The sequence below is a fragment of the Penicillium coprophilum genome (assembly GCF_028826855.1).
Source record: "Penicillium coprophilum strain IBT 35676 chromosome Unknown utg000006l_segment0_segment0, whole genome shotgun sequence".
Classification (NCBI taxonomy): Eukaryota; Fungi; Ascomycota; class Eurotiomycetes; order Eurotiales; family Aspergillaceae; genus Penicillium; species Penicillium coprophilum.
The window spans coordinates 2,662,776-2,686,488 of record NW_026622725.1 but is presented as its reverse complement, the minus strand read 5'-3'; the positions used below and the strand labels follow the sequence as shown (position 1 = coordinate 2,686,488).

At 49.7% G+C, this 23,713-nt stretch overlaps 13 protein-coding genes across 13 annotated transcripts; 6 read left to right on the top strand and 7 right to left on the bottom strand.

Annotated features, from left to right (window-relative positions):
• Positions 1–481: 481 nt before the first annotated feature.
• N7500_009991 (lipoate synthase) lies at positions 482–1,729 on the top strand (the record flags this gene model as incomplete). The annotated part of the gene is made up of 1 exon (XM_056681129.1): positions 482–1,729. The coding sequence occupies one exon, from the start codon at positions 482–484 to the stop codon at positions 1,727–1,729; it is 1,248 nt and encodes a 415-aa protein (XP_056528511.1).
• A 681-nt stretch (positions 1,730–2,410) lies between these two features.
• On the bottom strand, positions 2,411–3,939 carry N7500_009990 (phosphoserine phosphatase SerB; the record flags this gene model as incomplete). The annotated part of the gene is made up of 3 exons (XM_056681128.1): positions 2,411–2,734; positions 2,794–3,051; positions 3,109–3,939. The coding sequence occupies 3 exons, from the start codon at positions 3,937–3,939 to the stop codon at positions 2,411–2,413; spliced, it is 1,413 nt and encodes a 470-aa protein (XP_056528510.1).
• Positions 3,940–4,848: 909 nt separating this feature from the next.
• met16 (phosphoadenylyl-sulfate reductase (thioredoxin)) lies at positions 4,849–5,843 on the top strand (the record flags this gene model as incomplete). Its single annotated transcript, XM_056681127.1, has 2 exons — positions 4,849–5,035; positions 5,098–5,843. 2 exons carry the CDS (start codon positions 4,849–4,851, stop codon positions 5,841–5,843), a joined length of 933 nt encoding a protein of 310 aa, XP_056528509.1.
• A 1,211-nt stretch (positions 5,844–7,054) lies between these two features.
• On the top strand, positions 7,055–7,396 carry N7500_009988 (uncharacterized protein; the record flags this gene model as incomplete). Its single annotated transcript, XM_056681126.1, has 1 exon — positions 7,055–7,396. One exon carries the CDS (start codon positions 7,055–7,057, stop codon positions 7,394–7,396), a length of 342 nt encoding a protein of 113 aa, XP_056528508.1.
• Positions 7,397–8,077: 681 nt separating this feature from the next.
• N7500_009987 (uncharacterized protein) lies at positions 8,078–8,323 on the top strand (the record flags this gene model as incomplete). The annotated part of the gene is made up of 1 exon (XM_056681125.1): positions 8,078–8,323. The coding sequence occupies one exon, from the start codon at positions 8,078–8,080 to the stop codon at positions 8,321–8,323; it is 246 nt and encodes an 81-aa protein (XP_056528507.1).
• A 256-nt stretch (positions 8,324–8,579) lies between these two features.
• On the top strand, positions 8,580–8,852 carry N7500_009986 (ankyrin; the record flags this gene model as incomplete). Its single annotated transcript, XM_056681124.1, has 1 exon — positions 8,580–8,852. One exon carries the CDS (start codon positions 8,580–8,582, stop codon positions 8,850–8,852), a length of 273 nt encoding a protein of 90 aa, XP_056528506.1.
• Positions 8,853–8,924: 72 nt separating this feature from the next.
• On the bottom strand, positions 8,925–10,220 carry N7500_009985 (putative aminotransferase; the record flags this gene model as incomplete). Its single annotated transcript, XM_056681123.1, has 1 exon — positions 8,925–10,220. The coding sequence occupies one exon, from the start codon at positions 10,218–10,220 to the stop codon at positions 8,925–8,927; it is 1,296 nt and encodes a 431-aa protein (XP_056528505.1).
• A 579-nt stretch (positions 10,221–10,799) lies between these two features.
• N7500_009984 (uncharacterized protein) lies at positions 10,800–11,370 on the bottom strand (the record flags this gene model as incomplete). Its single annotated transcript, XM_056681122.1, has 2 exons — positions 10,800–11,232; positions 11,315–11,370. The coding sequence occupies 2 exons, from the start codon at positions 11,368–11,370 to the stop codon at positions 10,800–10,802; spliced, it is 489 nt and encodes a 162-aa protein (XP_056528504.1).
• A 234-nt stretch (positions 11,371–11,604) lies between these two features.
• On the bottom strand, positions 11,605–12,195 carry N7500_009983 (GFA family protein; the record flags this gene model as incomplete). The annotated part of the gene is made up of 3 exons (XM_056681121.1): positions 11,605–11,985; positions 12,051–12,097; positions 12,144–12,195. 3 exons carry the CDS (start codon positions 12,193–12,195, stop codon positions 11,605–11,607), a joined length of 480 nt encoding a protein of 159 aa, XP_056528503.1.
• Positions 12,196–12,838: 643 nt separating this feature from the next.
• Positions 12,839–14,737, bottom strand: rlmA (SRF-type transcription factor RlmA; the record flags this gene model as incomplete). The annotated part of the gene is made up of 3 exons (XM_056681120.1): positions 12,839–14,410; positions 14,466–14,622; positions 14,682–14,737. 3 exons carry the CDS (start codon positions 14,735–14,737, stop codon positions 12,839–12,841), a joined length of 1,785 nt encoding a protein of 594 aa, XP_056528502.1.
• A 1,604-nt stretch (positions 14,738–16,341) lies between these two features.
• Positions 16,342–19,754, top strand: N7500_009981 (DUF1708 domain-containing protein; the record flags this gene model as incomplete). The annotated part of the gene is made up of 7 exons (XM_056681119.1): positions 16,342–16,531; positions 16,600–16,757; positions 16,812–16,905; positions 16,958–17,186; positions 17,243–17,312; positions 17,381–19,619; positions 19,675–19,754. 7 exons carry the CDS (start codon positions 16,342–16,344, stop codon positions 19,752–19,754), a joined length of 3,060 nt encoding a protein of 1,019 aa, XP_056528501.1.
• Positions 19,755–20,390: 636 nt separating this feature from the next.
• Positions 20,391–21,271, bottom strand: N7500_009980 (ThiJ/PfpI family protein; the record flags this gene model as incomplete). The annotated part of the gene is made up of 3 exons (XM_056681118.1): positions 20,391–20,764; positions 20,854–21,091; positions 21,194–21,271. The coding sequence occupies 3 exons, from the start codon at positions 21,269–21,271 to the stop codon at positions 20,391–20,393; spliced, it is 690 nt and encodes a 229-aa protein (XP_056528500.1).
• A 1,434-nt stretch (positions 21,272–22,705) lies between these two features.
• N7500_009979 (uncharacterized protein) lies at positions 22,706–23,278 on the bottom strand (the record flags this gene model as incomplete). The annotated part of the gene is made up of 1 exon (XM_056681117.1): positions 22,706–23,278. The coding sequence occupies one exon, from the start codon at positions 23,276–23,278 to the stop codon at positions 22,706–22,708; it is 573 nt and encodes a 190-aa protein (XP_056528499.1).
• Between the last annotated feature and the right edge of the window lie 435 nt (positions 23,279–23,713).

The window sequence follows — 23,713 nt, the reverse complement described above, 5'->3', positions numbered from 1 at the left end:
TACCCTTGCATCGCGCGGTCCTTGGAACATCGGTTGGCAAATTTGTGCGTTGGCGGTCTAGCATCTATAATCACATATGTAGTTTTTAAATAGCATAGAAACCATAATATAATGGCATCATCCAGTATTTGAACTTCGCAGTCATGCATAGAAAATCCCTTTGTATGTTGTATGCTTTCAACTATCTCTATCTTTGACGACCGACAAGGGAAACCGACATACACAAAAAGATCGAAGTCTCCATCGTATATACAAGTGAAAAACAGAGGCCGCACAATGGATCCTCCTTTCTTATAGTCTGATAAGCATTATTCGCGTTCAAACTTCGTATAATCGCCATTTGTCCATGGACAGGACTTTCCCGCCCGATCTGACGCAGGTGGATGGCGAAATTGCTTAGTCATACTTTTCCGCGGGATTGAGCGATTGATCAGACAAACTCCAATTCGGCTTTCTCCGATTGCACATACACTCTCACATCATGGCAGCTCCAACAAGAAGTCTACGACGCCTGTCGTCTATCAATACCATATCTCCAGCATCAATAGTGATTGCTCCCATCGGCCGCCGAAGCTATGCTACAACGGACTCCTCATCCGCCACGAACACACCAGGAACCACACGGCGGAAACCAACAAAGTTCCAGGATAAGCTGAATGCAGGACCCTCGTTCTCAGATTTTGTGTCCGGAGGTCAAGATGAGATCCTCGACCCATCCGAAGCTTACGCCCTTAAGACCGCGCTCGTCGGTCCCGCCGGCCGCAAGAAGGAAATGACTCGTTTGCCCGAATGGCTGAAGACTCCCATCCCAGACTCGAAGAACTTCCAGCGGCTAAAGAAGGATCTGAGAGGATTGAACCTACACACCGTCTGCGAAGAGGCCCGATGCCCTAACATTTCCGACTGCTGGGGCGGCAGCGACAAGTCCTCTGCCACAGCGACAATCATGTTGATGGGCGATACCTGCACGCGCGGATGCCGTTTCTGCAGTGTCAAGACATCTCGCAATCCTTCCCCGCTCGATCCGCATGAACCGGAGAACACCGCCGAGGCCATCTCCCGCTGGAGCTTGGGGTACGTTGTGCTGACGAGTGTGGATCGCGACGATCTGGTGGACGGCGGTGCACGCCACTTCGCCGAGACCGTCATCAAAATCAAGCAGAAAAAGCCGAGTATGCTGGTTGAGTGTTTGACTGGTGACTTCCGCGGTGACACGGAGATGGCGGCATTGGTTGCCCGGTCTGGACTGGACGTCTATGCGCACAACGTTGAGACTGTCGAGGAGCTTACGCCCTTTGTCCGTGATCGTCGCGCTACTTTCCAGCAGTCTATTCGTGTGCTTGATGCTGCGAAAAAGGCTGTTCCGGATCTTGTCACCAAGACTTCGCTCATGCTCGGTCTTGGTGAGACCGATGATCAGCTCTGGGATGCCCTGCGCCAGCTCCGCGCTGTCAATGTTGACGTCGTGACCTTCGGTCAGTACATGCGCCCTACGAAGCGTCACATGGCTGTCCATGAATACGTGACGCCTGATCGCTTCGAGTTGTGGCGCCAGCGCGCCCTTGATATGGGCTTCTTGTACTGTGCTTCGGGACCCTTGGTGCGAAGCAGCTACAAGGCTGGCGAGGCGTTTATCGAGAACGTTCTCAAGAAGCGTCGTGCTGGCTCTGCCACTGCTGAGCGCGCTGTCGATCAGAGCGCTGCTACCACTGACGAGGCTACCCAGTGAGGTGTTTTGAATTTAGACAAAAATTCGATACAACTACATAAATACACCCTTTCATATTTACTGGTCTTGTCTTGTCTCGTGGCTTCATGCACATGTCGTTTAACCTCTTGGCGCTATCTTTCTTGCATCGTTCTGGGCTGTCGGTTTTGGGGGTTTTATACAAGGGGATTTTCGCTGGTTTTCTCATTTCAACATTTCAACACGAATTGTACTTTGTATCACCACCGGAGAAGTCACTTCGTGGCAGAGATCTGTCTTTTTAATACCAAGCTGCACTAGAAATCAACTCAGTGCAAGTTCTCCTATATCAAGTTTCAAAATGTCATAGATTATGGTCCGAGCCTGCTCCGTTCCTCAATCCACTACATCCCGCCTTCCATACGAAAGGAACCACAAAAGTCACACGCTATACAAGAATCCCATGCACTGTACTACGCATTGTGCAACACCTATCCACCACACTCGCAGACTCTGCTAAATGTAAGGACCGACATAAACACCACAACTCTTCAACACAAAGGAATCTCCAAACCGAGCCCTGAAATCACCTGTGGACGCCAATTCATGCTAGACTTCCTGAGGGGTATAATTTATCCAAAAAGTTAGATCAGACGGCATTAGCCAGCACACAGGTGTATAATCTACTAGAGTGGCGAGTCGCCCGGTTGGCTACTCTAGGACTTATTGCGCGTCGGAGGTCAGCTCGGCAATGTCCTCATTGTCCATGCCGAGCAGGTAGAGGATATCGACAAGGCTCTCGCCGTTGATACGGACGGGAGCTTCCAACTGGACCTTGGACTTGGCGCGCCAGGCGACGCCGAGGCCTGCAGCGTGGAGCATGAGGAGATCGTTGGCGCCATCGCCAACGGCCATTGTTTGCGAGAGAGGGATGCCGTGCTCAGCGGCGATGGACTTGAGGAGAGTGCGCTTGTGCGCGGCGTCGACGATGGGGTAGGATGGCACCAATTTTCCGGTCAGGGTCTGGGTGACCTCATCGATTTCGAGCTGGATGAAATGTTAGATTGGATGAGATACAAATAATGAGAGGAAACAGGGAGGCTTACATGGTTGGCAACAGCAATGTCGATACCGAGCTGCTCGGCGAGCCACTCGGCGAGGGGCTGGAACCCGCCACTCACCACCGCGAGCTTGTAGCCCAGATTCTTCAATGCACGGCAGAGCTCACGGGCGCCCTTGGCGATTTTCAGGACAGACTTGAGCTTCTCGAAGACATCTGCGGTGACGCCGGCAAGAAGACCGACACGTTCCTTCAGCGATGCAGCAAAGTCTAGTTCGCCGTTCATGGCGCGTTCAGTGATTGCCTGCGTCGATGTTAGTCACTGGCATAAGAATTTGAAGTCTTCATAAGAGTAACTTACGGAAACCTCCTTCTCGACACCAATAAATTTGGCGATTTCGTCAATGCACTCATTGTCAATCAAGGTGCTATCCATGTCGAACACAGCAAGGCGCTTGTGCCGACGGAAGACGCTCTCCTTTTGCAGGACAACCTCGACATTCCACTCGCGCTCAAAGCGCCAGATGCTCTCATGCTTACGCAGATCCGGGAAAGAGAGATAGTCCGGGTTCGGCGGGGGAGAGAACGTGACCTCCACGACGCGAGGGTGTTCGTCGCGGTCAAGACAGCGGTGCGAAGTGTTCATGCGCTGATAGGGAGTAGGGAGGGTTTCCAAGATCTGAAGGAAGTTGGTCAAGCACAGCTGAGAGACGTATGGCCCATACAGGTGATCAAGTGGTTCTGGCTCCGGGGCAGGTGGCTCGCGCGGGAACTTATCCATGTCTTCTGTTGGGGCAGAGCCTTCGGGCACCTTGGGAGCTGGGAGCTTGTCGCCTGGGGTATGTTGGCCCCCTGAGTCGGGGTGGTAGTGGGGGTGAATGGGATTGTTAGATTTGTAGTAGATGGTCGCGACGATTTGCGACGTTCCGGTTGGAAGAGGATTTGCGTGGTGATTGAAGATACTGTGGATGATGCCGCTGTCGGTGACTCTCTCCGGATCTGGCTTGATTGGATTGGAGCTGAGTACAAGGTGATCGTCCACCTGAGTCGCCAGAACCTCGCCGATAGTCTGAGTGATTGGGTTGATTGGGTTGATTGGAGCCATCGGTTTGTACTGCTGGTGGTCCTGCAGGAATGAACTGCTGCGCATTTGGCCGAGAGATGGCCTTGTGGGGCGGGTGGAATCTGCCATGATGTACTACTGGTGAAGAGATCTAGTACAGAGTTATTCGCGGGTTGAGGCTATCTTCAAAGATCCCACACTTCCGAAGATCAAAAACGACTCGCGCCGATCGGCACGTGGATTCGGTCCCACCAGAGAGACACGTGATGATACCCCCCTTTCACGTGTGCTACCGCCTGGCAGAATTGACAATGAGGTGGCCGACACCACCTCCAGGATGAAGATGAGCTCATTTTGGGATAAGCATCTCATCCAGATCCACCATGACTTCAGAGTCAGATAGTTCTAGTTATGGACATGATAAGTTGTCCAAAGCATGTGATATATATAATTTGATATTCACGAATCCCCTATCATACGCGGGTTTAGTGATTCAGAAACCTGCTAACATTATGTCATTTAGGAACCAGGAATGCTCCCGGATTTATTTATCATCGATTGGGTTGGTCATCACCAATTACCAATATTCCGGGGGGTAACATCACCGGAAATCCATCAGCTACAACCTAAAATGACATTCTACGCCTTTCTCAGAAGGGCAGAATCGATTTGGATATTCTGCCAGCCTGGGCACACGCCTTCCATGGCTTCACCGCCCTTTTGAGATGACAATGCCCCCGTTTACAGAAGGCGGTGGGGTGTGAGAATTCAAGCACGCAATCGCCATCGATGGCGTGCTTGGGTGGTTTTCATTCCCCACTGTGATCATTGACCAATGGCATCGTTGGATCTTGGAAATGAAGAATATCGGAATCAAGAGGATGCCAGGGACGGACCTCCGGATGATGTGATTACCTCTGGTGTTCTTATATTCTCGCTCCCATTGTCTGTGACTTAGTTCTTCATACTCCTCGATATTTCCATACATACAATCCTTTTGGTCATCCTTCTCAAAGATCTCTCTGTGCTATTTACATTATGCCGGCCAAGATGCCCACAAACTACTCCTCAGAGATGGAGGGCATTGACAACCACGATGGAATGACTGAATCGGGCTATGTTAGTGCTGGTTCTGGCTCTAGTGAGGACTACGTCCCCGAGATTGTCTTTACCAAACCCCATCTTCAGTTCCTCAACCGCCAGTTGCAATTCCTTGAGCCTCAAGGTTCGTACTCATATACATAACCCCTCTTTCCAAAGACTCTTGTATCTGACTTCTCCTTATAGAGATCTTGAGATGGTGCATTACTTCGCTTCCTCATCTCTTCCAGACCACCGCCTTCGGTCTTACAGGTCTTGTTACTTTGGACATGCTCTCGAAACTGCAAGTGCCTCGTCCTCAGATGGTTGATCTCATCTTCCTCGACACTCTCTATCACTTCGATGAGACAATGTCACTGGTCGACCGTGTGCGTCGCAAGTACCCCAACAACAATGTACACATCTACAAGCCCGCTGGCGTCGACACCACCGCCGAATTTGAAGCCAAGTACGGCACCAAGCTTTGGGAGGCCGATGACCAACTCTACGACTGGGTGGCCAAGGTTGAGCCTGCCCAGCGCGCCTACCGTGAGATGAATGTCCACGCTGTTCTCACTGGCCGCCGCCGCAGCCAAGGCGGCAAGCGTGGTGACCTTGACATCATCGAAGTCGACGAGGCCGGCCTCATCAAGATCAACCCCATGGCCAACTGGTCCTTCGGCCAGGTCCAGCAGTACGTCAAGGAGAACGATGTCCCTTACAACGAGCTCCTTGACCGTGGCTACAAGAGCATTGGTGACTGGCACTCCACCCAGCCCGTTGCTGATGGTGAGGACGAGCGTGCTGGTCGCTGGAAGGGACAGCAGAAGACCGAGTGTGGTATCCACAACCCTCGGTCCAAGTATGCTCAGTACTTGATGGAGATGGAGCTCAAGCGTCAAGAGGAGGCCCTCTCGCAGGCTTTGCACACCCAGTTGACGCCTGTTGTCTGATCTTTCCTTTGATTCCTTCCTGCATACCTTTCGGCGCTCCTTACGTGATACCTCTCTGTTTTCCCCCTGTTTTTCTGATCTGTTTTCAAGCGATTTGAATTTTTCCAAGAGATGGTACAAAAAGTACTCTTTGCATTTACATCCTCCCCTGTCTAGGGAGTTGAGTTTGGTTCTCGGCCCCACAATGGGGACTTGTTGAGACATGATAATGATATTCATACGATGAATGAAATAAAATACGATCATTTTACATTATTGCTTTTCACTTTTCTATTTTTGTAGATGTGAATTTGTTTAAATGGCTTCAAAATCCCTTTCGATCCTTTGATTTGTGCTATAAGTAGCGGTCACGTGCGGAACTAGCCCTAGTTTTCCCCGATCATCAGGCGTCACGGTATCAATTTCTCAAGTCCAAAATAAATACATTAATCGTGCGTGAGAATCCCTTCTATTTCAAATATAGGAGACTTGCATGGTAGGATAAAATAGAAACATGTCACTCGAAGATGTTGCCGTCAACATCAAACCCAATGACCCCGGGGATCTGTCGCTTCGTCTACTGATACCTTTGTGTATAGAAGTCGACACTCAGTGACTTATCTTGCAGGGGCAGTATATGAGAAAGAGTGACGCATTCAGTAACTCATCGAATGCAGACCTTCTACCAGTGACTCCAAGTGAGAATGCGAGCCCAAGCTTTAATATCAATTCTGCATATCCTTGTACGATTCCAGCGAGCTCAAATTATGAGTGGGGGCCTCGAAGCCTACTCCATAATACTGTATTACTTTCCTTCTCAGGAGGACACCTCACGTGTTTGATTCTGAGCCTCTTGTAGACAATATCACAACCGGGGCGGAGCATCAGGAGCTCAGCCACCTTCATATAGTTGTAGTGTTGTCTCCTAAGGACATTCTCTGGTATATGGGCAAAGATTTAACTTCTCATATGGATTGGGATGTCTGTCCTTCGTAGAAACCGAAGTATAAAAATACAAGAACAAGAGCGAGGAGACAAGCTCCATTGACTGGGCCAAATAGGATGCCAAAAGAACTGATTCTACATCTTGCAGAGACATGTTGAAAGAAAAAAATATCAAAAATTTTCCAAATTCAATTGACACCAGTCCTGCATACCTGACCGTGGGCCGCAGCGTTCTCAATTTGACATTCTCTCGAGCAATACGAGACTCGCGAGCACCGAGAGCACGGATGCAGGGGCTTATTCATCGATGGAGTAAACCCACAATTCTCGCAGCTCATCTCGACATTCTCGACACCATCATCTGGGAGATCAAACATAGCCATAGCTTCCACCATGCCCCTGCTCCAATTCGCCCAGCATGCCTCGACACTGCGAAGCTCTTCAGCGGTAGTGACGGCAACATCACACAGTTCACTTCTGATGCCGATTTCCTGACACCTACGAGAAACGGCCTGCGCAAGGCTCTCGTCGGTGGTGGTCCAAGTGAACGGCGCAAATGGTTTCAAGTTGCTGGCCATTTGGGGAATCAAGCCCGGCTCGTCGAATCGGTTGACAAATGCCTCCAGTAGTAAAGGCACAATGATTCTGGCTTAGGTGTCTGGAGAAAGAGGGGAAATTCTAGAGCGGCCCTCACACTCATGGTGGCTTACAGCTTCGCCTGGAACCCCGGGAAGAGCCTTCACGGAGAAATGGTAGTGGTTGCGTTTTCCGAATGCATTTCGCTCCGGGCGTTGGGGAGTATTCATGCGCCTTAATCGTGAGGCGGTAACACTTGCCATTGTTTAGTTCTATGATAGAAAAAAGAAGGCGATGACGTCTTGAATTCTCTGAGTTTGGTTACGTTCAGTTAGCCTTGGACGATCCATGGGTGGAGAAGCTTGGCGCCCTGATCTCTCCTTTTCTTTAATCTCGATAACCTATCTCACCAGAAAGGCTGCAAATATGTCCGCGCAGTTTTCTCATATCAATGTTGCGAGATGGTACATCCAGGTGATACCTCAATTTTGGGGAAGAAGGGCTAGGGTAGGTGCCAGGCGCCAGGCTAGTCCTACGTCAATCATTGGGCGCCCGGAGATGGAGTCAGCTTAGGATATAATTTTGGCACCCTTCCCTCACCCCTGTTTCTGTTGCTCGGTTTCTGATACAAAAATCTGTGTTCGATCACGGTGAGGCGGCTTCTGAAATTCAAAGTCCGAGGGGCAAGCAGCGGTGATCCCCAGGGGAACAGCGCGATCACTTCTTCACCGCCCATGGGGCCCGAGATGACTGCACCTTCTCCAACTTCAAAGCCTGCTTCCAGGCTCAAATCTCAGGCTACTGGCCATTTGGTAGTTGTTGCTAGTTCTTCTTCGACCTCCGTCAAACCTGCACAGCCACAGACTGAGCAGGCTGTAGCGTCTCTGTCGCCCTCTGCAGGTTCCTCGCCCATACCATCTCGAAGCGGGAGCCAGGACATCGGCGCATGGAATGGCGCCTACGAAGTGGCTGAGAATTGACAGCCTGAATTGATGAGAGGTTATGCGAGCCACCTGGCCTCTTCACAAGGGACCCCACTACCAAAGTAATTGTATTGAGCTCGGAATTTGTCGAGAATGCCATGGACCGGCTGTTGGAAGACCGAGAGAAGAAACAATGTCATCATTCGAAGGCAACCCAAGAAGCTAACAACACTCCTCTTATGGGCTGACGACTGTTTGTCACTTTTGTTTTGAAGATTGGCTATGAAGACCGCATGGATGGCGTCAATGCTTCATGTCCAAGAGGCATCGTTCTATGGGCATCAAGCTGTTGTCGACATGTCACTCAAGAACGGAGCTGATGTCAATTTCCAAGGCGAAGGGAATAGCACAGCGCTTCAAATGGCTGCGCGAGAAGGTCATGGAGAAACTCTTTGCATTGCTACTCGATCATGGGGCCGATGTCATCATCAAAGGGGAACTTTATGGCACTGCCCTCGATGCGGCAACTGAACAAGGCCACATGGAGATTATGCAAATACTAGCTAAGAAGAATGCCGATGTTTGATTTAGCACACGGATCGTCAAGCCCAATCCAAACTGATGCACGATTCTTTCGTGGCGATCGCATGAGATTATTTTATTCCTCTAGTGCTGCGATCATTCTTTCTAAAGCCTCGCTCAAATAGTCATTGCCCTGTGTAAACACAATTCGGAACCACCCGTCCTTTTCTGACCCGAATAGAAAGCCGCTAGCTAAGAAGACCTTCTTTTGCAAAAGGCACTGCATGACTCGTTCCCCGACAACCTCACACTCATCCTCCGGGTGCAGCTCGCGGTATTTCTTTCCGAGATTCATCCAGACGAAGAATGCAGCATTGCATCCTGTTGCATATTCAATCCCGTGTTCTCTCAAATAGTTCGCCGTGTGTGCATAAGCCTCAGATAGCAGCTTCTGATTTTGCTGAATATATCGATTGGTGAAGTCGAAGTCTTCAAGCAAGAGGGCAGTCAAGTAGTCTGTGATTCCAGACGCATAAGTATAAAGCGAGGGCCCAGTTAAAGCCATATGAACATCACGATTGGCCTGGGAAATGATAACGCCGAGTCTGATACCGTTTGCGCCAAAGTCTTTACTCATACCCCAAAGGACATGAACCAACCTCGGGTCAATGATACCAGCGAGATCGATTGAGAGAGCTGATTCGAATTTGACAGGTGGGGGGTATTCATCGACAGTATTTTCAAAGACGGAAAGAGCATAGATTTCATCACTGATGAAATGCACCTGGTATTTCTGACACATCTGCATCAGCTTGACGAGCACTTCTCGAGGATAGCAGCGTCCAAGCGGATTATGAGGATGAGCAAGCATCAAAGCCTTGACTTTCTTGCCAGTTTTCTGGTGGAACTCCAGCAATGCTTCTTCGTACTTATCCACACCCTCCAGGCCGAGAGGATCGCATTCGCCAAAACTAACAGGAACCACACAACTCCCCGAACGAAGCGAGATATCAGGAATAAACGTGCCGTAGTACGGTCTTCCTAGAAGAATTCCCTCCCCGGGATCTGCAAATGACCATACAACATGCTCAACTGCAGACGAGACACCGTTGGTCGCCATGATATGGCTGGGCTCGAGGGGCGTGGCTGGCTTCATATGGTGATTCAAAAAGCCGGCGACGGCGGCCTTTAATCTGAAAGAGCCACATCCGCCGTCGTTGTACGTGAGATACTTTGCGGGTAGCTCGAGTTTCTTGTTGATGAATTTTAATAGCTCGTGGTGCATCAGTGTGTTTTCTGCTACGCCCACATTGACGTATCCATTGGGGTTTGATGATACGTCCCATGTATCCTTCATCACATCCCACATGGGGTTCTCGGATCCGGCATCGACGACATTTTGTGCACGACGGGAGAGCACTGAGTGGGTCATTTTGGAGGTCTCGGAAGAATTTTCACAAATTGAAAACACGAGGCCAATTGAGTGTAGATGATGGGTTCGGCAGTAGTTGGCAGTAAAATATCTCCTATCTCCTTTAAATATGCACAGGCCGGCTAAATTCGGCTGCCGCAAATGGCAAGTCTTGACTTTCTCTCCACATCCCGATATCTGTCATACGCGAAGGGCGTGGGCGGTGACAAGCGGCCCCGGGGGTCATGTTAGGGTTGCCCAGTTGATATTCACATCAAGTCTCTGTATCATTCTATTCAAATCTAATACAAATCCCTTCTATTGGCATTTTGTTTTCTCTTTCTTGACTTCAAGTGTCAAGCATGGTGAAGATACCCTCCCCACATCAAAGGCCGAACACCGAACTACAAAGGTCCATAAATGTTTAGAGAAGGACTTCGGACTCAACACTCGGTGTGGTAATACAGATCGACTAGCTTCTTTCCCAGTCAGCCCGTGTCAATTCTTGACTGGGCAAAGTTACTAGCGATGGACATATTTGAAGTAGCTAGTCGATCTGTGTTACTACTTCAAATACTCCGTTCGTCGTCCTTCGCATATTCATTTAGTAAAGGCGACCAGTTTCAAAGATTGCGTGTATGTCAATTTCTTAATCAAGTGCAAAACATGCTGAATCCAAAAGTCCACCGTATCTGTGAGCAATGATTGACTAGCACGACTCCCAACTCTCCACATCAAACCCAGGAGCCTAGGAGTATTACCAGATCGATCCGTAGATCCAAGATCGGACACACATTCGAAAGAAATTTCCAAACAACAATAAATCAAGATATCCTGAGGCGTCAAGCTCACCCCACTGGAATGACGATAGATAGGCCTCTGCAGATAACCCGAAGGACTCGCAGGCTGGGCTTCAAGTTCCTTGATATCCGTCGGTGTAGCCGTATCAAAACCAACAGCCTTTGCATGCTGATTGGCCTTCATTACAGCATCGAGCACGGCCTCATTGCGCGACTTCCCACCCATCTTCTGTCTAGTAGGTTACGTTGACGTCGTACGAGACGGTGTATTCGAATTCACCTGCTGATTCTATGGTGATGTATACCATGGCTCACTCTGGGAAGTGACTTATGGTAAAGTGACCTCTGAGTCTGATGTTGAGGGAAGGCATGGTTGATGGTTATTCGATGAGGAAGGAGAGAGGAAGAGGAAGAAGATAGAAAAAGAGACTCAAGGGTTTATATAGTCCTCAGAACACCGGATGGTGGAACAAACATCTAGGACTTTCAGATTCTCAAGTAGGTATATGAGTGAAGGATGTTTGAATTTATTTTTCTCGAATAGAAACCAGAATTTCGACCAACCCTGTTTGACGGACTAGTATCAATCCCAACCCTGTTCAGTCTCAACCCAGCAATTGCTCCTGCTTGGCACCCTCAACAGGAGCAAGGTAAGCCGGACGATCCTTGATATAGAATTCGACATCAATCTTTCCCTTAAGATTTGCCTCTCCTCCATCCAGAGTTCCAGCCTTGATGCAAGTCATATCAGGCATGATCTCCAGTTCTGTATAGAGATTTGAGCCACAGGTCGGGCAGAAGAAGTGCTTATTGATTTTCCCACTATTTCCAATTGCATCGTAGGAATTGGGAGTGCCTGTGTAGAAGGTAGGAGTCAGATATAAGAGTTGATCGTAGTGGGAGGTGCACTGTCTAATATTACCCTTTGTTATTTTCATGCTGGTGCGGGGGACGACTGCATTGGAGGTAAATGCACCGCCAGACCACTATTTGATATTAGATATATAAGGTAGAGGGCATTGGTATGGAAGTATAACTCTTGGGGGTTTACCTTCTGGCAGTCGGTGCAGTGGCACAGAGCGGCCGTATATGTGTCAGCTAGTATGTTGTTAGCATTGGAAGTAACTGAGTTCGATGAATCTACCTTCGACAGCGTAAGTAACGCCACCACACATGCAGCTTCCAGTTAAAGTCATCTTGAATGGAGATCCCTAATGTATAAATTATATGCAGAGAAGTGTGTACCTTGGGGGAATCCAGGTCAAAGCGGGGTGGATGTCAGCTTTTATGTCGGACCAGGTGTCGGTCACTTCGGTGTTTGATCCGAACACCGAACTTTCTAGACTCTCTCTGCAGGTTTGCGAATTTAGAAGCTTACTACTTCTGGAATTGGACATCAAAGGCAGGAAAAAAAAGATTGACATCATTCCTAGAAACAAGAACCTGCTTTATATACATCCAAGAATCAAAGCAGTCAGACCTAACGCCAGGTCTCTACCAACGCAACATTAGAGAATCAGAGATAAGAAATAAATGAAGGTAAAAGTTGACACAAGACAGCAGGTATATCACTTCAAGATCCACGTGAGAAACGTCATTGGATAAAAAAAGAAAAGGAAATTGGCGAAAGATAAGGAATGACAAAAAACCGGGGTATAGAGAGGATACATGACTGCGAAGCTTGATCGAACTAGAAATTGGAGACATTCAAATGCCCCCGGGGCAAAAAGGGGCGATGGGGTATTGACAAGGAAGTGAGATGGTTTGTCCACGGGGACAGTTGATCAAAATGCCAGCACTTTACAATATGGAGACGAATACTCCGAGGCCAAGCATCATTCATGTTTTCGGTTTTTTATGTGTACCTTCCCCGGCGGATCCACCGTCTGGGCTTTTTCTCTTCTTGTCTTGTTCGTCTTCTCGAGAAAAGCTGGGACCGCTTTGTACTGCCGGAGTCGGGAAGGTGAGGGGACTGGGCAGCATGTTGGAGTCGGGGCCGGAGCGGCCAAAGCCCCATTCAGGGAAGAAACTGGAAGGTGATGGGAGGAGTGCATCGGATACAAATCGGCTCGGCAGGGCGGATATAGGTGTTTCAATGTTATTCGAGTTATTCCCGTTGTTCTGATTTCCGTTATTGCTGCCGTAGGAGTCGTTTCGCGTTGCGGAAACGGGTGGAGGCGGTCGCGCGAACGGGTTTGGAGGTCCCTGCGCTCCCGCACTCACTATTGCACCGGCCGATGGCGACGGAGGGGGTAAGACCACGCCCGGGGGTCCATTTTCAGCACTTCCTCTCGCAGGCGTAGAGGTCCTATTACCAGCGGAATCACGTGATGAGTCGGCCGTGGCACTACCACCATCGGAGGTTTCGCTAGGAATCTGCACCTTCAACTGCGGTCGTTTTGATGGCAATGGCCCACTGTTAGTTCGGGATGGTGGTTTGATTTTTGGCGTCGAAGCAATTGGCCCTCCACGAGGAGCTTCCGTCGCAGCTCTAACAGGCATTGATTTGGAACCAGATGAGGCTTGTGGTAGTGCTTCAAGCTTGAGAGGGTGGTTATTGTGGGATTCATAGGATCCCGCTCCAGGCCCGAAACGGGCGAGCACCGATCCTCGATCATCAATAGGCGTGAAAATACTCCGTGATTTCGATAGCGACTTCATTTGTGGCGGCGATTGGCTGTGCTCTACTTTCATTGCACCCGAGGAATCATCCTGGGGGTGCTCCGAGGCAGTCCGTTCTTGGTGACCGTCGGGTGCAAACCCTGGAGGCATCGAATTTCTCCCATGTTCCTGCATATATGCCTGCACATGCTGGTGGGGCCCCGGAGGCATTCCCACGACGTGGCCATGCTGTTGGAAATGCTGTTGGCCGGGGTGCTGTGCCTGGTGCTGTGCTTGGTGCTGGGGTGGCATTTGCTGGGGCGGCAAACCGTGCTGGTGCATAGGAGGCGTCCCTTGGTGTTGGCCCGGTGGGTGTCCATAGTGCGCAAACTGTCCCGGTCTGGGCTGCTGATTCATTGCATGAACATTCGGATTGTACATGGATGGGTTCTGCATATACGTGAACCCCCCATTTGGGGGACCAGGGGGCGGTGGTGGAGGTGTACCGTGTTGCGAGGGACCTAGATTTGAACTGACTCGGCGAATATGATTCCTTGATGAGGGCCGCGAAGTTCCTTGAGGTTGCGGTGTGCCATGACGTGTCATAGCATGGATGGGGGGTGACGCGGAGGGTGCATGATTCATGTGCTGGAAGGCAGGCTGATTTTGGAGGTGAGGGGGAATGGCGGGGTGGTTCTGTTGAACAGCTTGAATGTCCTCGGGAGCCGGCGAAACCTCATCTTCCTCGTCGTCATCGTCGCGCTTGCCCGCGAAATCTTCCGGACCTTTATGCTCGTGGGGAGGGCCAAACTGAAAGATTACCAGTTAGAGATTTTCGGTGCGAATCGGAGAAGCTTGTACTCACATATTGATAGCGACCAAGAGCATCATGCATGTCACATGATGAATACTCGTATAGTTTCTTGTTGTGGCCAAAGATGATGACGGCTACGTCAACGGAGCAAAGAACAGCAAGCTCATGAGCCTTCTTGAACAGACCTCCCTTTCGTTTCAGGAACGTACTATAATCAAAGCTGCGATGAGCGACCAGAGCGATCTCCGGTGGGATGATTCAACTTACACTGAGCGATTGCGGTCATCCTTGATGGCCTTGATCTCAATCTTTCTTCTACCCATGATGGGCGGCTACGGGCGCATCAATTGCGCACCGATAGCAAGATTGAAAATAGACGGTACAGCAAGCCGCGGAGCGACTTGCGAGATACCTCGCGCGATTATGTTTTAATTACCCAGGATGTAGAATCGACGCGATGGCGATCCTAGCCACGCACAGTGGCACACGGGTATATGTGGAGAATATTCGTCTTTTCACAGGAGTATCTGAGGGGATGGGACTAGTCCAACAAAGGTATCTGAAACTAGAAACCAAGGTCTTTCAAGGTAAGAAACCCTGTAGATACTTGAGGAGAGGGGCTGGACGCGACTTGGGAAACAATGGACCCCCGGCGTTCAAACAGTAGTGAACCCGAGGCGATAGTAAAATAATAGGGAAAAACAAACGGAAGACAAAGCCCACACGAAGTAAAGGATGGAGAAAGGATTGACGATGCAGGAAAGGTTGATTCTAAAGATAGAATCGAGGGAAAGACAGGGAGAAGATTTAGTTGCTGACTCATCCGTCTATATTTATCTTGCCATTTGTGCTAACGTCTTGTCCCTGCAGCTTGTCACAGTGGAGTCCTCTCCTCCAATTCCCATTGGACCAGTTGAATGATTAGAAGCTGTTCCTCTGATATTTTCAGTGATGTCAAGCCGGGGAAAGCTCAGGGCACGGATAGATAGACTAAGGCAGAAAGATCCACAGAGAGATTTTATATTTGCAAGCCAAGCCATGTAGGCTATCTAAATTGCACAGACTATGCAGACTAACCTGGTATCCCTGATACCTTGGGCTCCCTCTAAAGAGTAAAGCGCCAGATCTGGATAATCTGACAAAGCCACCATCTGAGATTAAGTTGAAGCTTGGAGGTTGGTATAGACATGAAGATATGTAATGTACGGAGGACTCGACATATATGGTACCAAGAGTGAAGTTCTTTCGAATTGTCTCGTCCGAACTGATTGGTTCGCAGATTGGGCAGGTAAAGTAGACATATCGACACGTCTGAATGACAGTTCCTCCAATAGAAATAGCCCTAAAAGCCCATCCTCGAAATATGCATAACCTTGGATCCCTAAAACCCAGATCAAAGAGATGATCATTATCGGTATCATTCACTTCAAATCCCTTCAGTGCAAGTCAAATCCTAGGAATTCTTTTATAGCAAAACGTTGGAATCCTTTGTGTGGATGCATCTAACGGAGTCGAGACTCGCGGGTAAGTTAGTTTCGTTTACCCCTGAGCTTGTGAATCGCTTCTTTTTTTCCCTTCTCTCTCAACCCTTCACTTCTCGTCTCTCCTTTTTTTCCCCCTTTTTTTTCCCTTTTCGCTTCTGTCTGAGGTTTCTGTGGTTCCCACTTTGAGAAACACAGAGATCCTAGGGATCCTTGGCTTTTTGTGTCCTGCTGTTACCGGGGCTGCAGGACATCCCGGAAACGTCTAGACGTTTTGACTATTCACTCGGTCTGATTACCGTGTCGGTTGTCTGCATTGCTTTCTTTCAAAACTTTGAAACTTGTGCTAATTTTGTTGGTAAACAGAGGCAAAAAAAAAAGCGGACCCTCCATCTATCCCCGCAGTCCGATTTCTGACCAAGTCAATTCTCAGTCGCATATCCGATATGTCCTTCTTTTCTCGAGTGTTTCGGGCCAAGGATGCCACTGCGACCAAGAAGCAGGCCAAGCCTACCACGGCCCTGAACCCGACCCCTGCGAAACCCAAATGGACCGATGCGTGGCAGCGGACAGAGGTCGCGCCGGAAGAAGTCCAAGACCTTGTACGAGGGTGTGTGCATGAGCTCAAGGCCCGAGGTAGGTGGATTGATATCTTGACCGTGAGATGCGAAACCATTGTTCGGATTGCTGATTATTCGTTGCAGCTCTTGACACCCCATTTCTCCTCCTACCGTTCCGTCCTAGCTCCGACCCTAGTGCAGCTCGCACCTTCATTCGCAATTACTTCAACCAGTCTTTCGAAAAGGGCTCGCCCGTCAATGGAGATGTCTTGTCGCAGGAGCTCCGGCTCACAGAGCCGATGGTGAGAGATCATGTCTTTTGAGGGGCTATCAGGGGACTAACGGCATTGCTATAGGTTCTGTGTGGTGTGATGAAATGGTGCTGGAGCAGACTTCCTGGCGGTGTCGTCACTTGGGAGGCATATGAGACTTTCAAGATGGGCGAACATGGTACGCGATATCGAATGGAATGTGGGGGATGTACGCGCTGATGAGATATTAGATTCGGATATGGCCCGCGACGCTTTCTCGACCTTCATTCCGATCGGGGGCGATTCTGATGCGCGCATCAACATTATTCTGGATTTCTTCGATCTTTTGGCTGCCATTGCAGCCCATGGAAAATCTAATGGGCTGGGAGGCCGCAAGCTTTCCCGGTACGCTGGATGGTGGGCCTTTGAGCATGTCGATACAGGCAATGGCTTCGAGGCCGCCTACAAGAATTGGGCTGTGTATGAACTTCCCCTGGTCTGATACCTTCAGATGATATTCTAACACCAATTTCTAGTGCCGCCGATGCTACGAGTCACTTGTTCTTCGCCTACCTTCGTTCGTTGTCTCCCGATGTCCCTCGCGGCGTGAGTGGCATCTCATCGCTCCCCATTTCTCTCCAATCACTCGTTGAAGCGACCGAATACCCCCCGAGACCCCGACCTTGCTCCAAGTTACCACTACAAAGGTGGTGATGATTGTGGAGAATGTTTCTCCGACGCCATTTTCTTTGTTGCGACGCGCCAAGAACTTTGAATACCGCGACGACGACTGGCACCTGCAGGAGTTTGCCAACTACGAAGATCCCGTCAGTGCATTGACCGACGAGTGTCTCCGTGTTCTCGGGTGCATCTCATCTACCAACCAATCCAGCGTCTCGAGTACCAAACAGTCGACCAGTTTGCGGGATGCGTCCTGGTCGCGCTTCGAGGACATTGGATTCGGTGGATCGATCGATTCTGACCCGGAGGATGAAGGCAAGGAACCTGCCCCGCCGGCGACTTCAAGGACTTCAAAGAGTGGATCTGCCGGAGGCTTGCAATCCGTTCCTCAGTCTGGAGGAGGTGACCTTGGCCGCCCTACCACCCCCTCGTGGGCAGACTTCATGTCGTCCGGATTCGCGGATGAAAACAAATTGCAGGGCCATGTGGGCCCTCTGCTTTTGCCTCCGGACAAGGTCCTGCCTCCCATTGCCGCTGTACGTGGCATGAGCTCTCAGTCACACAAGCGCTCTTTGGATATCGAGCCGGATCTCGAGCCTGCCGAGTTGGCAAGTATCAACACTCTAGACATGGACGACTCGTTCTGGTGGGTCTGGATCAGCAGTCTGTCAGGTGATGAGCCAGCTGCCCGCAAGGCTGTGTTTGGTCGATGCGCGCTTCTGGAGACCCGTATTCGGGATACCAAATGGTTGATCCTTGAAGAGCAGATCAAGGGTGCTGCCCCAGAACCTGAGGCTGGTGCTCAGATAGTCGAGAAGAAGCGATTCTTCAGCTTCGGTAGCCGCAAGGGAAAGCTCAATCGCCGGAAGTCGTCGGCCAAGAAGGTGCCCTCCTCCATTGAAGAGTCGTACAAGCGGCCCAATAATCAGGCACCGCACAGCAAGACCAGCATCGGACCGGATCAGCACAAGCGGATCCAGGCAGCTGCGGCCGCTCTGCAAAAGAAGCACCGCGAGCAGGAAGCGGAAGCGACAGAAAACCGTGCCACCCCCAATAATAGCCGTTACTCCAAGACCAACTCCGTCATGACCCTTCAGCCTGCTATTGTGAACGAGGCATCTCAGGCCATGAAGTGGGCTAAGAACTACGATAAGGGCGCGTTCAGGGCAGCATATCTCAGTGACAACCGCGCTGGCACTGGCCAAGTTGAAGAAGTCCAGGAGACACCAGAGCCGATCTCAAAGAACTCCGAGGAGAAGCCTGCTACGCCGTTGGCACCTCTCCCAGCTAACACTGGAAAGAGCGGTCCCCCGCCACTTCCCAAAGAAGCTGCTGCTGCTGTGGCCACCCCTCTTCCTCCTTCTCCTAAGGAAGCGCCAATTCAATCTGTCAACGTCCCCACCATCGAAGAGAAGAAGCCCATCACAAAGCCTGCCGTTATTGAACAACCCACTGAGCGTCGGGACTCGGTGGATGAGGCGGGCAAGAAACTGAAGAAGAAGACTGGCAATTCTGGTTTCAAGAGCATGTTCACAGCCAAAAAGAAGCCCGAACAGCAACAAACTCCTGTAAAGAGCACTGATTCCAAGGAGATCTCTACTGTGGCAGCTGCTCGTGCGGCCCTCGAGGCCAGGACGAAGGCAGCCCAGGAGTCCAGTCCCATGAAGAAGAAGCCTGTTCCGAAGGTCACCGCTGTCGCCGTTACTCCCGTGGCTGCTGAGGCTGTAAAGCCCCCATCGCCCCAGAGTGTCGAACCGCCCGTCAAGGAACCTGTGACGAAAATCCCAACCCCGACTCAACCTTCCACTTCTCTGAAAGAGAACGGTGCGCCGCCCAAGACCAGACGCGCTGTTGAGTATGATGCTCTCTCGCGCGTCGGTACCAATGAACGCGACGCGGCCGATCAGGAGTTTTCCAAGTTCGACCAGGGTCCCCTGACTGACCAGCCTGTCTTCGTCCTCGAGGATCCTCCCTCTCCCGTCGACGTCGCACCTGTAGCACAAAAGACCGAGGTTCCCCAGACCCCGACTAACGGCAATGGTGTCCGCTCTAAGACTGCCACCTCACCCGAGTCAAGCGAAGCTACACAGGATCGCTGGAAGGCGATCCGCGAGGCTGCTGCCCAACGGGCTGCCGCGGCCCAGGAAGAACAGACGCACGAGCACGAGACCGAGAACACCCGGACTAGTCAGTCAGAGCGCACTGACGAGGGTGATACTAGCGGAGAGGAGAGTGAGTAACAACTTCATTCCCCAGACTGACCCCACACTAACAATTCTTTTTACAGCCATTGAAGCCCGTGTCGCCCGCATCAAGGCCCGAGTAGCTGAGCTGACCGGCAACGTCGAGGATGGACCAAGACGCTAGCCTGCCACGTCCCTATACCAGTTTTCTGCTTTCCTTTGTCCATTTTTCCTGCTCATCCCCTCCCCTGGCTCTCAATTCGCCCGTGATAATCCAGGATGTATCTTTTGTTAATCGTATACCCTTCTCCCGACCAGACGTTGGTCGTGTTTGCCTAAGCGCAGTCTGAAGACCAAACAAGGTCCGCATCTCCATCTGGAGATAGACAGACCGACGAAGACTGCGATACGACTGATGGATTCTTTTGGTTGCGACATCTGTTTATTTTTTTTTCTTTCTTCAAATGTCTTCTGGCCTCCGGTCTGCAATCCTCGACTGGACAAATCTGTCTTGCTTTATTTCCTTCACCCATCTATCGAATTTGGGCTATTTGCTTTTTTGTGTCTTGCTCTATTCCCCTTTCGCTACTGCTATTGATTCTGATTTCGCTATCAATACTGAATCGCTTTGTGCTTTTGAATTCAAAGTACTATGTAATATGGAACTTATCTCAAGCACATCAGAACCAGAATAATATGATAACAGCAAACAAGAAGTCCACGGACATGTAACATTACATTCTGGATTTACCCTTTTCTCCAATTTGCCAGTTTCCATCCCATCTATAATTAAACCCTAGCTTTTACAATCCCAAAGCCTTCAAGATCGCCTTTCCAACTCCAGACGCAGACCCGGGATTCTGCCCAGTGATAATAGTCGACCCCGTCCCAGCCGCCTTCCCAACAACAACCATCTCCCCCAAGGCTCCGCAGCCTTAACATACTTCCCACCAGTAACACGTCCTAGCTCCGTCTCAAGCATAAATGGCATCGCCGACGACAGCTGCACTGCATCTTCCTCGGCATTCGAGAACCCGGTCACGGTAACCCCCGAGATAAGCGGCACGCCCGAGGGCGCAGTCGCATTCAGTAGCACGCAGGGGGCGTGACAGACGGCTGCAACAGGCTTGTTCGCAGCCGCGAAGGTTTGAATGAGAGCGAGTGAGACCGGGTCGGTTGTGAGGTCGAACATTGCTGAATCATTCGTATGTATTAGATGTGTTTTACGGTTGGGATAGCACGGAATAGCTATGACTATAGCTAGAAAAAGGAAAGTTACTCACGTCCATGACCGCCAACATAGAAAATGGCGTCGAACTCGTCCGCGCGCGGAAGCATATCCGCCAGCTTGTACGTGTTCGTCCAAAGAGCTTTTTGCTCTTTCAGGAACTTCTGCGCCACCTCGTCTCCCTCGGACATCTGGACTGAGGATGGGTCTAGGGGTGCTTCGCCTCCTTTTGGAGAGGCGATTGTGAGGGAGACTTTGTCATGGAGGACTTCGTGGGGATGGGCGAATTCGGGCTGGTGGTTGGTTAGTGTTTGTTTAGAATTATGATTTAATATTTGATTGAGTGGTTCTCAAATCGCAAGATGTAGGTGTCTTGAAACTATGGGTTTGCATACCAGATACCAGCCGGTTGGTTTACCGAGGGCGTCGATCTTGTCGTGGGAGGTGAGGACGACGAGGACTTTAGGGGCCATTTTAGTTTTGGTGAATGGATGTGTCAATTGAGTAATGATTATATTGGATATAGTAATATTTTTTCAAATAAAGTGAGCGCCAAGCGTAGCTCTGGGCTTCTTATATGCCTCCCCGCCGCTTGCGGCGATCAGCATCACCGTATGTATCACTATCCCGTCACCGACTCCACCATACTCAATGGGTTATCGCACAGCCAATGAGGTTTGTTGCTGATATAGTCTCCCTCGTGAAGAATTGGTGAAGCTCCGAGGTTAATTCTAGTCATTTAGGGGATGATATCATACCTGACATGAACACATCTTTGCATAGAAGACTACTGTTAATTGATGCACGCTATATATCTGATGGGAGGTCACATAACTTCTGCTTTTTGCTCGTTTTGATATATACTCGACCCTAGACATGGTTCAATTAGAGAATCGGAGGGTCTTATATAAGTCTATTGTAATTTTCTTGACATTGGTATAGTTTGTACGGGAAGACTATATATATTGTACATAACGCCAACAATTCTTGCAGTTCATATTTCTCAACCATAACGTCGGAAGCCTCGTGGGGATATTGATATGTATTAAGAATTGAAACGACTTTATGACTCGATACAATTTGAGCTATTGTCTTTCCAATTATTGTTATTTCATAGTACAGGATCAAAAACTCAGAACCATCCTTGACTATGTATACTATAGACCACACGTTTTACTTCCTAATAAATACCCCAACTAATATAACTCTAAGATCATCTACCGTAAGTTTTATTTATATTCTATGTACATAATTTTAGGCTTCAGTAATATAATTGAAGGAAATCGGATCGTAAGTACATGTTGTATGGCAGCTCCATATAGAAGGTACATGTGCATGTGTACATGTATGCATGAGATTATGCCAGTTCGAGTTAAGCTTGTACTTTTGTCCAACATGCACGTCACATCACGTGCAATGTTCTCTTTGATGGCTTCTAACCCCTCTTTTACAGATGTCTTCTAACACTCTCGAGATGATGATCTGGATATCGGGGGACTGGTGAGGCTATTGGGCTTAGGGGGTGGTTCTGACCTCTTTACGACAGACTTATGCTCTATTTGCTAAAAATCAATTTCAAATTCCCAGATTCTTCCAAGCAAACTATCACACATTCATCCCAGAAAAGACCAGAAATCAGCACCATCAATCTCAGTCGAACTTCCTGTGGCGTTTCCCCCGGTGATCTCTCATATTATCCTTGCGACCAAAGGCCCGATCACATTCCGGACACTTGACGGAGCGATGTACAACATGTTGTACTCTGATATGGCGCATCAATGATGCAAGGCTGCTAAACGTGTTGCGGTGTTTACAACCCTCCCATAAGCAGAGGAAGAGGCCATCCAATTCACTGGGAAAGACTGTTAATGACGAAGCGGGAAGTAGGAAGAAGATGGATATGCAACTCACCCTCGTTCCTGGGATTCACCGTGAGCAAGAGTTGGCCCCACATCAGCAATCTCAGTGTATTTCCCCCTTGGTACAGAACTCTGTTGTGGAGATAGAATTGATGCCGAGGACTGGATTCGGGTTGTGGTTTGACCGGGACTGACATAGTCTTCGGTCCCAACCTCGGTGGTTATAGGCGGCCTGGTCGAGGAAGACTGCGTGTTGCTTTGGTACAAGTTGTCTACGGTGGCAGGATATGGAGTAGTATGCATAGTCCAGTTGGGCTCAAGAGATGCAAATACATTGCTCAACGAAGGGTTGTAATAAGACCAGTCCGCAGAATGAGCAGACGGCTGCCCGATCGTGGAACCATGGCTCCCAGAAATGTCGTATTCAGGAGAGCACGTAGAGAGTGCACCGGGTTGACTAACCGTGGAGAAATCGCCCGTAGAAGGGTCGTAGGTGGAGCTGTGGGTAGAGAGCACAGGCGACTGTACGACTGTGGAAGTATGGTTCATAGAAGGGCCATGGCCAGACCGGTCCGCAGAATATATAGGTGGCTGTCTCACCACAGACACAGGCGGGTGCATGGTGGAAGTTCTAGGACTTAAATTGAGTCGTTCGTTGCTAGATCGAAACATTTCATATTCTAGCATACTCGTCAATGTCCGATGGGTATTTCATGAGTAGAAAAGAAGAATTGGGATACTGAGCAAGTGTTCAAATGTGAACATCAGAAAGGTATTTCAGTCGGGAACAAGGTTCTTTAAATATTGTCTACTTGCATCAGGCTCATTCTTGTTCAAGGGTCGAGCGATCACCAACCTGAACCTTCTCCGCCCAGATCTCCATCCCGAGATCCAGCTTATGTCCCGCTCGACCTTATAGGACCGCCCAATCAGACCGCTGTTCACCTGCTGATGATCAGCGAATTTACATCCTTTTGCTGCAAGGCAGTCACGGTGGGTAGGAGAGATGGAGCTTGACCACGCGCGAAAAAAAAAAAAAAACCCCCCAGATTCCTA